Raw genomic sequence first — 12,722 nt, forward strand, 5'->3', positions numbered from 1 at the left:
AAAAAAAACCAAAAAAAAACAAACATAATGACTAAACTAATTCTGGAACAGAATGCATTTACGTTTACGGAATTACGCATCTGCTCAGTGTTACTGAACTGAACTGTACTGGGCACAACACACACACACACACACACACACACACACATCAACTGTATGGACTGTACAGACCCACACCATATAAACACTCTTTCAATATACATCCATCAAATTGTTTACATGCTGTTTTTGCACACTGTTTTTTTGCTCTTTGCACATGCTGTCTTACATTTCAGTTGATTGCTGTTTTGCACAATACTTTACAATACCTCATGTTACTGCTGCTATTATACTAATGTGTTCATTCCAGTATTTCTGCACACGTGATATTGTTGAACATACAGTGTTTACACTGGTCAGCACTGTTTCTGTTTATTGTCTTTTGTGTAATGTCTTTCGTGTATTGTCTTGTATTTTTTGTTTGCACTGTCTTTTGTCCCGCACTGTCTTGCTTCTCTTGTCCTGCACTGTTTGCACCAGGTTGCACAGATGCACTTTATGTATCTAGGACTAACTTACTTAAGTACTTAAGCTCTGTCTTTGTCCTATGTAGCATCAAGGTCCTGGAGAAACGTTGTCTCATTTCACTGTGTACTGCAACAGCTATATATGGTTGAAATTACACTAAAAGCTTCTTGGCATGACTTGACTTGTTACAAAAGAAGCCTACTATGTCCCAAGTCCCCAATGTACTGTGATACAGATTTGAGAGAGCAGTAAATAATCACATGCATTATTCTAACAAAGGACCTTTCCTTTTTCGTGCAGGGTGCATCAGGGAGTAAAAAGCTCCCTGCATTTCCAGACAGCTCCTCAAATCTCTTGCCACAACTTTCCAAGGTGAGTGCTAAACATGAGCAAAACTCAGAGTTTAGCAGTAGACATTTACTAATATTCTCTCATATGAACGGTTTTGCATCCTTCAGGTACGAGCAAAGCCTAAGTGGCAGGATGTAAAGCCAAGCTTCGTCCTCCTGAGCGAAACTGAAAGCACAGACGATAGAGCATCCACTAGGATTTCGGGTAAGGGTTACAGTGCATTTCTTTATTTAAAAAAAACCAAACAAACCTGTAATTAACATCTTCCTCACACATCATGTGATTAGATTCCTAGTCTAATTTATTTCTCATATAACATTACACCCTGTTCCAAGTTCTGTTTGGATCAAAATAAGCCAAATTTATTATAAATTACTAAGTGAAGCACTAAAATGATTTTTCTCCAGCGTGAAAGTGTGCAGCATCGCTCAGCATCCTTTGAGACTCAAAGTCACACACAGCTCCTCCTGCAATAACACAAGGCAGCTGATCATGCTATCTTTTATACACCTGAGTTATAAAAAGAAATCTTTGTTTAATTAGAGCTGTTAAGTTTCAACTAAACAAGCAAATTTGATACAGATTTGTTGAACAAACCTTCAGGTCACAAATCACAAATACGGTTTCTTCACTACATACAGTATCAGTTCTTCTGACCAAGGGTTGCTAAGTAACAGCAACGATCAAAAATCATAAATGATTAACGCATCAGAAACAGCAGAAACCTTTTTTTCTACTGAAAAAAGAACGTTTGTTAGAAACCTGTATTTTTTTTTTAGTTATGTTTTGCTTACAATATTTACAGACAATTTTCTTAAAAGATTGAGGCCGGCTCTTGGTATAAGACACGTATCTAAATCACAAATACATCTATCACAAACATCACGACTTCAGTTCAACACCCTTATTGCCGCAAATCAAAACTTTATATTATATTACAGAGATTTAATCCTGTTGTCTTTGAAAAAAAAAGGGGGGGGGGGGGGGATTAATGTTGATCTAACAGTTCCTGTCTTTTTCCACTGCACTCAGTTGTCATCATAAAGATGTCGAGTTAGTAGATAATTCTTTAATAAACATTGCTTGCCTAGAAGTTTATCATCACAGGGTTCTCTAAACCACATTAACACAAATGGCTGCTACTTTACACCCGGACTGCACACACATAAGTCTACACCATGCTCAAAAGTACATCCACAGGGTGCTAAGGTTGTTGACCGTGAAGAACCAATTCCTAATCATCCTACACCTTGCTAGGTTTGCCAGTCCTGCATACAGTCTGCATGAGTTTTGAGAAGACTTCAATCATAACCAATACTTGTGCAAGATTCTTTAGAAGGCTCCTCGAAAGAGAAACCATCACTTTCATCTAAATGCGAGGAAATGGGGCTTGAGATGCTTTAGTCCATACTTGCCAGTAAGACATCTTCCTTTTTCTCATTGTTATCATGCAAGTATGGCAAGTCAGTTTGTCTTCGAATACTCCGGGAGGTTCATTTTAAGGAATGCAGGTATCAGAACAGTAATAAGCCCCCATGCCGTTACTGAAAGGCACTTAGGGGTGGATCACTTTCTTGATGGCTGCAGCGATACAGCTGGGAAGGATGTAATTGTCTGGATCACTGATCACTGATTGTCTCTCTTGTTGCAAGGGTTTGGACAAGGATCTATAGTAGCAACATTCCAGCCAAGTCTATCTGAACACCCCTCTATCTGATCACTCATTTTCTACCGCTTATCCGAACTATTCTCGAGTCACGGGGAGCCTGTGCCTCAGGCGTCATCGGGCATCAAGTCAGGATACACCCTGGACGGAGTGCCAACCCATCACAGGGCACACACACACACACTCTCATTCACTCACGCAATCACACACTACGGACAATTTTCCAGAGATGCCAATCAACCTACCATGCATGTTTTTGGACCGGGGAGAAAACCGGAGTACCCGGAGGAAACCCCCGAGGCACGGGGAGAACATGCAAACTCCACACACACAAGGTGGAGGCGGGAATCGAACCCCCAACCCTGGAGGTGTGAGGCGAATGTGCTAACCACTAAGCCACCGTGCCCCCCACACCCCTTTTAAATATTGCAAAATCTGTATAGGGAGAAGGACATTTTTTTTCTTCCCTGTGCCACTACTGAATATATTAAAAAAAATTTTTTTTCAAAGATTGGAACTCATCAAAAGAATAACGTAGTTCAGGGATCGATGGCTGTTATGCTATGTTCGCATGTACAGTGATTTTATTCGCTACACAGTACTATGAAGTGACAAGTTGGAACTCCTCCTACCGGATGCCATAGTAATATTGTTTCGATATGAAATATTGAAATATGAAATATTCTGGTGGGAGATTTGCCATTCATACTCAAACCGTGGAAATACCAGTACAGAAGAATTTTATATTGCTACTGATCTGCACTGTTTGCATCAGGTTGCACAGTTGCACTTTATGTGACTAGGACTAACTAAGTCCTTAGCCCTGTCTTTGTTTTATGCAGCACCACAATCCTGGAGAAACGTTGTCTCATTTCAATATGTACTGCAACAGCTATATATGGTTGAAATGACAATAAAAGCTTCTTGACTTGACTTGACCTGACTTGATAGAGATAACATTTCAGGTTTATGTTAAACTGATTGCTTCTTTTCATTCCAGGAGAAACACTCAGAGGGGGCATTCAGCACAGCCATAGAGAACACAGCACCACTGAATCCTTCAAGCAATGTATGAAGATGAAAAAAGATCGTGAGACGTTTCGCAAGACTCTCATCAGCATATTCATGTAAGAACAAAAAACAAAAATTACAGTGTTGGATGGACCTTGAGGAATGAAAATGGAAACGTCCAACATTCATTCATTCATCTTCTACCGCTTATCCGAACTACCTCGGGTCACGGGGAGCCTGTGCCTATCTCAGGCGTCATCGGGCATCAAGGCAGGATACACCCTGGACGGAGTGCCAACCCATCGCAGGGCACACACACACACACTCATTCACTCACGCAATCACACACTAGGGACAATTTTCCAGAGATGCCAATCAACCTACCATGCATGTCTTTGGACCGGGGGAGGAAACCGGAGTACCCGGAGGAAACCCCCGAGGCACGGGGAGAACATGCAAACTCCACACACACAAGGTGGAGGCGGGAATCGAACCCCGACCCTGGAGGTGTGAGGCGAACGTGCTAACCACTAAGCCACCGTGCCCCCCAAACGTCCAACAATCAGTTTTAAAATATTTAATGTTGAAACCGTTTGGCTGTTTGAATAAATATTTGTAGTTATTAACAAACGGCAGGAACAACAGTTTATAGAGATAAAGAAGTTAAGTTACATTAATGTTCTTTGGAGACGATAGATGATAAACGATAGCATGAAAGGGTTAACTTTTCATTTCGGACATTTAAAGAGAAGATTAGGACAACAACCTCACATTATTCATAATAACACTCTCCAATGTTTATAACAAATTATAATCACACCCTCCAGTGTCACCCAAATGAGGATGAGGTTCTCTTTTGTGTCTGGTTCCTCTCAAGGTTTCTTCCTCTTCCATCTAAAAGAGTTTTTCCTCACCACAGTCACCTTGGGTGACAGCTCATTGGGGATAAATACAAACACATTTAAATCTTCTTCTACTCTTGGCTTTTCCCGTTAGGAGTCACCACAGCGAATCATCTGTTTCCACCTAACTCGGCATCTTCTACTCTCGCACCAATTACCTTCAAGTCCTCATTTAACACATCTATATGTCTCCTCTTTGGCCTTCCTCTTGACCTCTTACCTGGCAGCTCCACCTCCAACATCCTTCTAGCAATATAACCATCTCCTTCCTTTGCACATGTCCAAACCATCTCAAATCTATCCTCTCTGACCTTGTCCCCAAAACAGCCAACCTGATCTGTCCCTCTGATGTGCTTGTTCCTAAACCTGTCCAACCTTGTCTCTGCCTCATCTTGTTTCCTTTCCTTTGATTTTTGCTGACACTCTTCTGTCACACAACACTCCTTGCCACACTCTGTGCCGTGATTCCTTGTAATCCTGTCTACTTTCTCCATTCATTTCTACTTCCCACCTCTTTTTAGCTAGCCTCTTTCTCTGAATGCTGTTCTGTTCTGCTCTTCCTTGTTCCACCACCATGTTTCTGCTCTTCCTGGCCAACCAAAGCCTGTCTCAGCTTCTGTCTGAATTCCTTATGACAGAAGTCTTCCTTTTTCGACTTCCACCACTTTACAGTCACGAATCTCTCTCAGATTGCCTCGTCTATATAGAATGCAGTCTACCTGCGTACTCCTACCACTCATATGTAAACCTATGTTTCTCTCTCCTCTGGAAATAAGCATTAACTACAGCCTTTTCCATCTGATTAGCAAACTCCACCACTATCTATCCTTCTAGGTACCTTTCCTTAACACCAAACCTGCCCATCACCTCCTCAATACCTCTGTTTCCTCACCAACATACCCGTTTAAGTCTGCCCAAATCACTACTCTCTTCCATCTGGGAATACTCTCCATCACACAGTCTTCCAATTCACAGCCTACTGATGAACAATCAACTCTAAACTTCAAACTCATTACCCTGTCTGACACTCTTTTAACCTCTAAAACGTTCCTCACAAACTCATCACTCCTACCCCATTTTCTCTTCTCCTCCAATTCTACGTATTTTTGCTCCGCTTCCACCTGGTCTCCTGCACACACAGTATATCTACCTTTCTTCTCTCCATCATGTCCGCCAGCTCTCTACCTTTTCCTGTCATTGTACCAACGTTAAGAGTCCCTATTCTCAGACCTATCCTCTTCTCTCTCTGCCTACCAACAGTAGCTCAAATTCCACTGGCACCCTGTAGGTCGACAGTGCCGGTGGCGGGTGTTGTTAACACAGGCCTCGGCCGAACCGGTATGGAATTCTCACTGACGACTTGCATGTTTAAATTTGGCACATTTTACGCTCGATGCCCTTAATTACGCAACCCTCTCTATTTATCCGGGGCTTGGGACCGGCACAGAAATCACTGGCTTGCAAACCCTATGGCTAGATTGAATACAAATACATTTAAATATAAGTTTAATATTAATCTTAAACATTTCTATAATATTAATCTTTGTATAAAAAACGTTTTGTGCTATATTTCTTATGTTATTATGCTTTTTATTAATTGCTGTTTTGTTTCTCCACTTTGATTGGCATAGGGAGGAAGAATCGGATATGGCTGAAAGCTTACAAACTGCATGGGGTTCTCTAACTTTAACTGAGAAAAGAACGCTGGTAAGTAGCTGCTATGAACCACTGCATGTACTTCTAGGTCTCAAATGATGTGGGATCCACGAACAATTAACTCAAGAATGACCCTTTATAATTAATTACTGCAAGATAATGTAATTTATCTAACTGCTCTAAAACTTGGCTAACAAAAAAGAACAAAATCAAAAGACAGAAAGATTTGAAGAAATTAAAGCAAAATCAAGCACAGTCTGCGATATTCAAAGGCATTTGTAATTTTCCTGTATATCTGGGCCAAGACTCGTCGTGTGACGTGATCACAACACTCATCAGCCAAAGCTCTCTTCAATTCATGTGTGTCATACATTTAAGCAGCAATCAAAGAAAATATTTACATCTGCATCTTTACTGGTAGATGTTTAAATGAAGAATACTGTACTTGCAATTTCACCAATTCAAGTAGTTTTTTTTTACAAAAAGCACCAAAACAGTCACATTATAAATTTTGAAAATAGGCTGTAGACTGCAACAATCACAAATGGGAACGGTCAGTAAGAAAATCTAGGGTGGCCTGGGACCAGGGACGCTCAGGAGTGGGCAATGGAACTAGGTTGGCAGCTGGGAGTGTGTGGGGAACCTTGGTGATGATGCAGGTGGTGCATGAAGTGGCTGCATGTTGGAACACCAGTACCAGGGGTTGCAGCTGGTATGTTTTCTCGGGTGACCATTTGCAACAGATGTGTGTGTCCATGTAATGAGTTGTGTATGGAGTGAGGGGGGAACAAAGGCATGTTCAGGAGGACAGGCCTGATTGATCTGCCAGTGGATGGTGCCTATAATGCATACAAGCGTCAAGATGGATTGTATGTTTTGGCCTTGTGTGTTAGGAAAGTGCAGGTGAGACAGGGCATCAGCTTTTCTGTTCTTGGACCCGGGACACAGAGGTTAAGGAACTTGACCCGTTGACTGGGGTTAAGGCATTTGGTGATACGCAGGTACTCTAGCTTCTTGTGGTCCATAAACCTCACAAATGGTTGTTCATCTCTCTCTAAACCAATGAATCCACTCTTTGGTCAACTTGACAAGAGTAAATAAATTCGACAATTAGACAATTGTTTGGGCCGACGGGAGTGAGGTTGAGCATGGAGCGGGCACTGCTTGATGATGTGATCGGCCATTTCACAGTAAAAGCATCGCCCCTCATACTGCCACCTTCCTTTCTCTGCTTCATTGAATTGAGCATGTTCCAAATACATCCGATTCAGAATCTGGTCTAGCCAGACCGCCATGTCAATCACAGAATCCAACACTTTGATCCCAGACCGTGTTGGCCCTTCCCTTCAAAGCTGGTAAAGCAGAGGGAGCATTGTAAGATGAAACATTAACTTTGGAAAGCATCACCAGTCACAAAAACAACCATATGCAAAAATATATAAAGAATATATACAGACACAGACACAGTGGGGAATCTGAATCGCCAGGCAAATGTCTAACAGGGAAAATATCAGAAAGAATCATAATCACAAACAAAATAACAAGCCAAAAAACTAAAATCCACAGTAAATAACAAATGGCTTAGTAATGTCACGGGTCTACAGAACTGAGCACATACTGCAAAACGAAGAACTGAAACCAAGGGTCTTAAAATCAATGAGAAACAAACATTGATAATGAGAAAGTGGTGAACATAATTAAAACTCTGGTTTTAAAACATGAGAACCTGGGAGTGCTGGTGGCTGATGGGAGTTGGAGTCCGGGGTGGCCATGTTTGTCGGCCACAGTGAAACCCATTCTAATTCATTTACAATTAGAATGCAGATTTTAATAAAATCACTGAGAACACAAACAAATCTAGAATATTGAGTTAATTAAATTAATTTGAAAAGCTCTTGCATTATTATAATACAATATGCTTATTTATGCAGCGGTGAAAATATCAGCATTTTACATTTCTAACCTTTAAATTTTCTGTTGTTTTTCTTTCCCCCTAGAAATATTATAACTACATTCGATATGGGACTGACACGCAGCACGTGCCGCCTTTGGAAGATTCCTGGATGGAGAGTATTTTGAGTCGGTTGCCAAGTCACCAGAAGACATTAACAAGATCCGTTGAATTTCTGTCCGATGAGATAAGAGAGGATTACCTACTGAGTGCCAAGAAAGCTATAGGTATACTACTGTATAGAGTTTTATTGGTCTGTGAAGGAGACAGGGCTTCACCCACACAACACTTAACATCAGCTACTAGACTAACTAGACAACTAAACTTTCTCATGCGATTTATATAGCGGTAATGAGAGAAACGTACCATGACAAATGAACATCACGAATATTGCGCTTAGTTATGAACACACTATTTATATGCTACTATTCTGAAACATTACTCTGAGACTCACATTTAAACAAACCGCATTTAGTTCATTAGTCATTGAAGAGTGTGCATGACATTTAAGTGGGCTTTTTATTCCATTATCCTAAGAAGCTGCACTCCAAATAAATTGCTCCATCTATTTAGCTTTGCTAGTTCCTCAGCAATATCCATTGGCTCGAAGTAAATTTCGAGAAAACAAGCCAAAGAAAATTCCAAAAAATATATTATTACTCATACATGATTGATTGAAGTTGATTGAAAGCGGATCTTTTACTGATGATCTGGAGTTTATATGTAGCTAAATTCTTGGTTTCTTTTAGCTTATTTCCAGATCCAAGCGTTCCTTAACCAAATAATGTTTTTTTTTTCTCTTAAACTAAAACTTCTTTGGTGATGCCCTTTGGAAATCTTGACTGGAGTGACTAGAGTTAATTAGAAAATAATTTCCCTGAATTGTCCAAACATGTATAGTTTACAGTGACATGTTACACTAACAGTGTCGCTCACATCGCTCACATGTTCTTTCCTGTTTTTGCAGTGGATTTTGCGCTGCAAGACCCGGGAGAGATCAAAGAACCGAAAGTGAAAAGACTTCCGCCTCATAGAGAAGAGTGAGTCTAAGTGAAATCTAATATTCAGAATTGTTTTAACATGCTAGAGGACATTAGGAGCAAAAGACAACAATGAGGTTAACGTGAAGAATTATGCTTTACATTTTATGCTAAGTGTACCATGAATTCTGTTTTCAGAAAATAAACCATGACAGAGTGATGTATTTCAGCCTGATATATATATATATATATATATATATATATATATATATATATATGGGGGGGCACGGTGGCTTAGTGGTTAGCACGTTCGCCTCACACCTCCAGGGTCAGGGTTCAATTCGATTCTAGCCTCCGCCTTGTGTGTGTGGAGTTTGCATGTTCTCCCCGTGGTTTCCTCTGGGTACTCCGGTTTCCTCCCCCGGTCCAAAGACATGCATGGTAGGTTGATTGGCATCTCTGGAAAATTGTCCCTAGTGTGTGATTGCGTGAGTGAATGAGAGTGTGTGTGTGCCCTGCGATGGGTTGGCACTCCGTCAAGGGTGTATCCTGCCTTGATGCCCAATGACGCCTGAGATAGGCACAGGCTCCCCGTGACCCGAGGTAGTTCGGATAAGCGGTAGAAAATGAATGAATTAATGAATATATATATACGTATATATATAAGTTTCCAATGCGTACAATTTTGTAAACCTCTGATTGAGACTGCGTCCATTTGAGATCCTCATAACACAATCTCTCAAGCACAACTCTGTAAATGTTTGTATGGTTCAAATGTAGTTATCACTGTTATCGCCAGCAGATAAAGTGATTCGATTCTGGATCGGATCCAAATAGCGTGACGGTCACAGCGTGTTCTGAAGTAGTTCTTCTTCAATAGCTTTCTATTTCAGCCACCCAAATTGTCGCCATGTGGATGACGGTAGTGTTCATGTTAGCTTCGACGCCATACTTGGTTTCAAAATGATTAGTCTTTGTTTACATCTTTCAGGTTGGCAGTGGTACCAAAGCCGTGGACTCCATCCTTCCATCAAGCACAGAAAAGAATGAGCCAGGATCTCCATATTATCAACCCCACCATGCTGTCTGTGCTGAATCTGTGGCAGGCGTCCTTCAAGTGAGTTGGAACAATGTTCCGTCTATACAAACATGTTTTCTTTATTTGTTTAAAGTTCAGCAGTAGAACAAGACAGAATTGTTCAGAAGTGTATTTTTTAATTAACAATATACAGAAGTTTAAATTGATATAATTCAGTGTTTAAAGGCTGAGGACTCCTAAAAAATAAATGAATGCCAAATGCTTGTGTTCATTCTTTCTTTCCACTCTTTCTTCATATTCGTCAATGAACGATGATCTTCTTGTACAGGAGTTTACGCTTTGTCGATGTGACAGAGTTCCACACCAGAGACCAGGCTATGGAGCTCTCCGCCTTTCAGCACATCGTCAACCGACACATCAACAGTGCAGAAGACGTCCTGTTGAATAAGTAGGCATTCGGCTATTAGTTCACGTTTACATCCCAGCTTTTACTTAATAGTAAACAGAAATAACCGCAAAAAATATATTTTGCATTATATAGGTGGTTTCCTGAGGTGCATCATATCTACCACCAGGGAAGCAAGCGCAAACTGTTGCCCAGTAACACCAATCCATCTCAGCTGCAATCTTTCTTTAACTGCGTAGCTGCCATAATGTCCTCTCAGCTCCAGAGTCTGGTCCTGGAATCTATTCATGACTACACAGGCCTGATAGCTCAGGACCCAGTAAGACAACATGATATTCAGTTCTTACTCTTAAAGCACGTTATCCAGACAGTGTTACTTACAGGAAAGGTGAAAGTAAACTAATAGGAAGGAGTGTAAGGATGATTTTGAGGTTAAGTTCATATTGTGACATCACATTCAATATTTGCGTGTCTTGTTTTTTTTTAGTATTTTAGTTTCAACATCTAAATTTTTACAGCTTAGCAGGCGGTGAGAATAACCTGAAGTGTCGGGTTTTGATATATTTTGTTTCACACCTTCTCGGCACCTGCAAAATGCAAATCGGTTTAGCCACAACGTCAATAGGTCATCTTTTTACAGAGAGCAACATCACTGTTCCTACACCAAGGGACAATTATTAATCATTGCTGTTTTATTTTTCATTTAAAATAACACAGCTACTACTGTATGCTTTATTATAGCGCCACTCTCTGTAATAGCATTTAAATGACAAAGCATTTTGGCTCCTATTCGGCTCACTCGGCCTACTTTTAATACCAAGTGTTCTTGAATATGCCTTCTGGGTAACACTTGTCTTACACTGCGTTTCTCGTCCTGTGTTTTTCGATCATAAAGCATGTTGCATCGAATAGCTTTCACACGTCTTTACTTTAACCACCAACAAATAATTCACATGCTCTTCTTCCTGAAGCGTTCAGTAAGAGCTTATGAGCACCCGGGCTTTGTTCTGCGGCTGATCCTGAAGCAGAACGAGATCGTATTCGAGCCGGATTTCAACGACTTTGAGAATGTTTTGCTAAACGTCTTTGATGCAATGTGGAAATGCATCATCTTCATGCCTCGAGTCGAGACAAAGCTGTACTCAGAATGGGTAAGAGTCTGTGGATGTTTTTTTCTCTTCTCCTTCATTCCTATATATAAAGATTTTAATGAGCTTTTTCATACGTATGGTATGATGAGCATATTTTGTACTGGAGTCACAATGTCATGATTGTATATGAATGGCATATCAATTCCTTTATTAGGTCCTTTATTCTGACTTTCTAATTGTAGCCATGCCCCGAGAATGCCAGAACCCTGAAACCCATCATTCTTCCTGAGATCCTGGAGGCACATAAGGATGAAATCCGGCGAGTAATACGTGAGGAGAGCAGTGGGCCAACCGATCACGTACGCATCTACGACAAATTTGCGCCGTTGGTATCGCAACAGGCCGAGCAGGACATGGAGCACTTCCTGGTGGAGCAGCACTCCTTCGAAGAGATGATGATGGAGGTGACACGTTACCAGCAGCTGACTGATGAGATCCAGTATGACAACTGCAAGGTCAGTTTAAACACAACGGTCAGGATCTTAATGAGCTCATGAGCTTTCTATCTTTTTTCATCTAATAACGGAGTAATACCTTTGTGTTACTTTCAGGCATTTCATTTAAATTCTTTATGCATCCATTTTAATCACTGTTTATCAAAGGGATTTTAATTAGTCATCATATTTACATTTTTTATATTAGTTTGGTAAATAAGATGCAGTACTGAGGGGATATTTATATCTGTGCCTGAAGTTCCACACCACTGATTGCATTTACTGATTGCATCTTACTGTTATATGAAAAGGTTTAACATCGTTTAAAGGCTCACTATCATTACATAATGGGTCTTTTCAGACTGCTCTTAACCCCGGGTTATCGTCATTCTAAACCCTGCCTTTAACTAGAGGAAAGTTTCACACATGCAATTTAGAAGTGGGGTTAGCACGGCTTTTAGCCGCGTTTTAAAACTCTGTTCTGAAGCTTTTACAGTGCTGACTAGACATTACGGGGCTGAACGTGTACAGTGTGAAACGATGTGGTGTTAGAACCTTACAGCTAGTTGCTTAGCAACAGAATCCCAATCAAAAACTGAACAACGTGCCTCATTTCACATGAAAACCAGAACGTAGCAACACACATCATGTCTGAATCCAACAAGGAC

General features: G+C 40.7%; 1 protein-coding gene across 1 annotated transcript in view; it reads left to right on the top strand.

The window, feature by feature from the left end:
- Positions 1-12,722, top strand: part of dnah7 (dynein, axonemal, heavy chain 7) — a 90,429-nt gene that overhangs the window by 5,504 nt on the left and 72,203 nt on the right. Inside the window, exons 2-12 of the mRNA XM_060875768.1 lie at positions 808-879; positions 966-1,062; positions 3,525-3,651; positions 6,069-6,144; positions 8,091-8,271; positions 9,012-9,084; positions 10,016-10,141; positions 10,392-10,511; positions 10,605-10,788; positions 11,441-11,620; positions 11,803-12,075. Coding sequence (XP_060731751.1) covers positions 808-879; positions 966-1,062; positions 3,525-3,651; positions 6,069-6,144; positions 8,091-8,271; positions 9,012-9,084; positions 10,016-10,141; positions 10,392-10,511; positions 10,605-10,788; positions 11,441-11,620; positions 11,803-12,075 — 1,509 coding nt within the window. The remainder of the gene's footprint in view (positions 1-807; positions 880-965; positions 1,063-3,524; positions 3,652-6,068; positions 6,145-8,090; positions 8,272-9,011; positions 9,085-10,015; positions 10,142-10,391; positions 10,512-10,604; positions 10,789-11,440; positions 11,621-11,802; positions 12,076-12,722) is intronic.

The sequence above is a fragment of the Tachysurus vachellii genome, chromosome 8, assembly GCF_030014155.1.
Source record: "Tachysurus vachellii isolate PV-2020 chromosome 8, HZAU_Pvac_v1, whole genome shotgun sequence".
Lineage (NCBI taxonomy): Eukaryota > Metazoa > Chordata > Actinopteri > Siluriformes > Bagridae > Tachysurus > Tachysurus vachellii.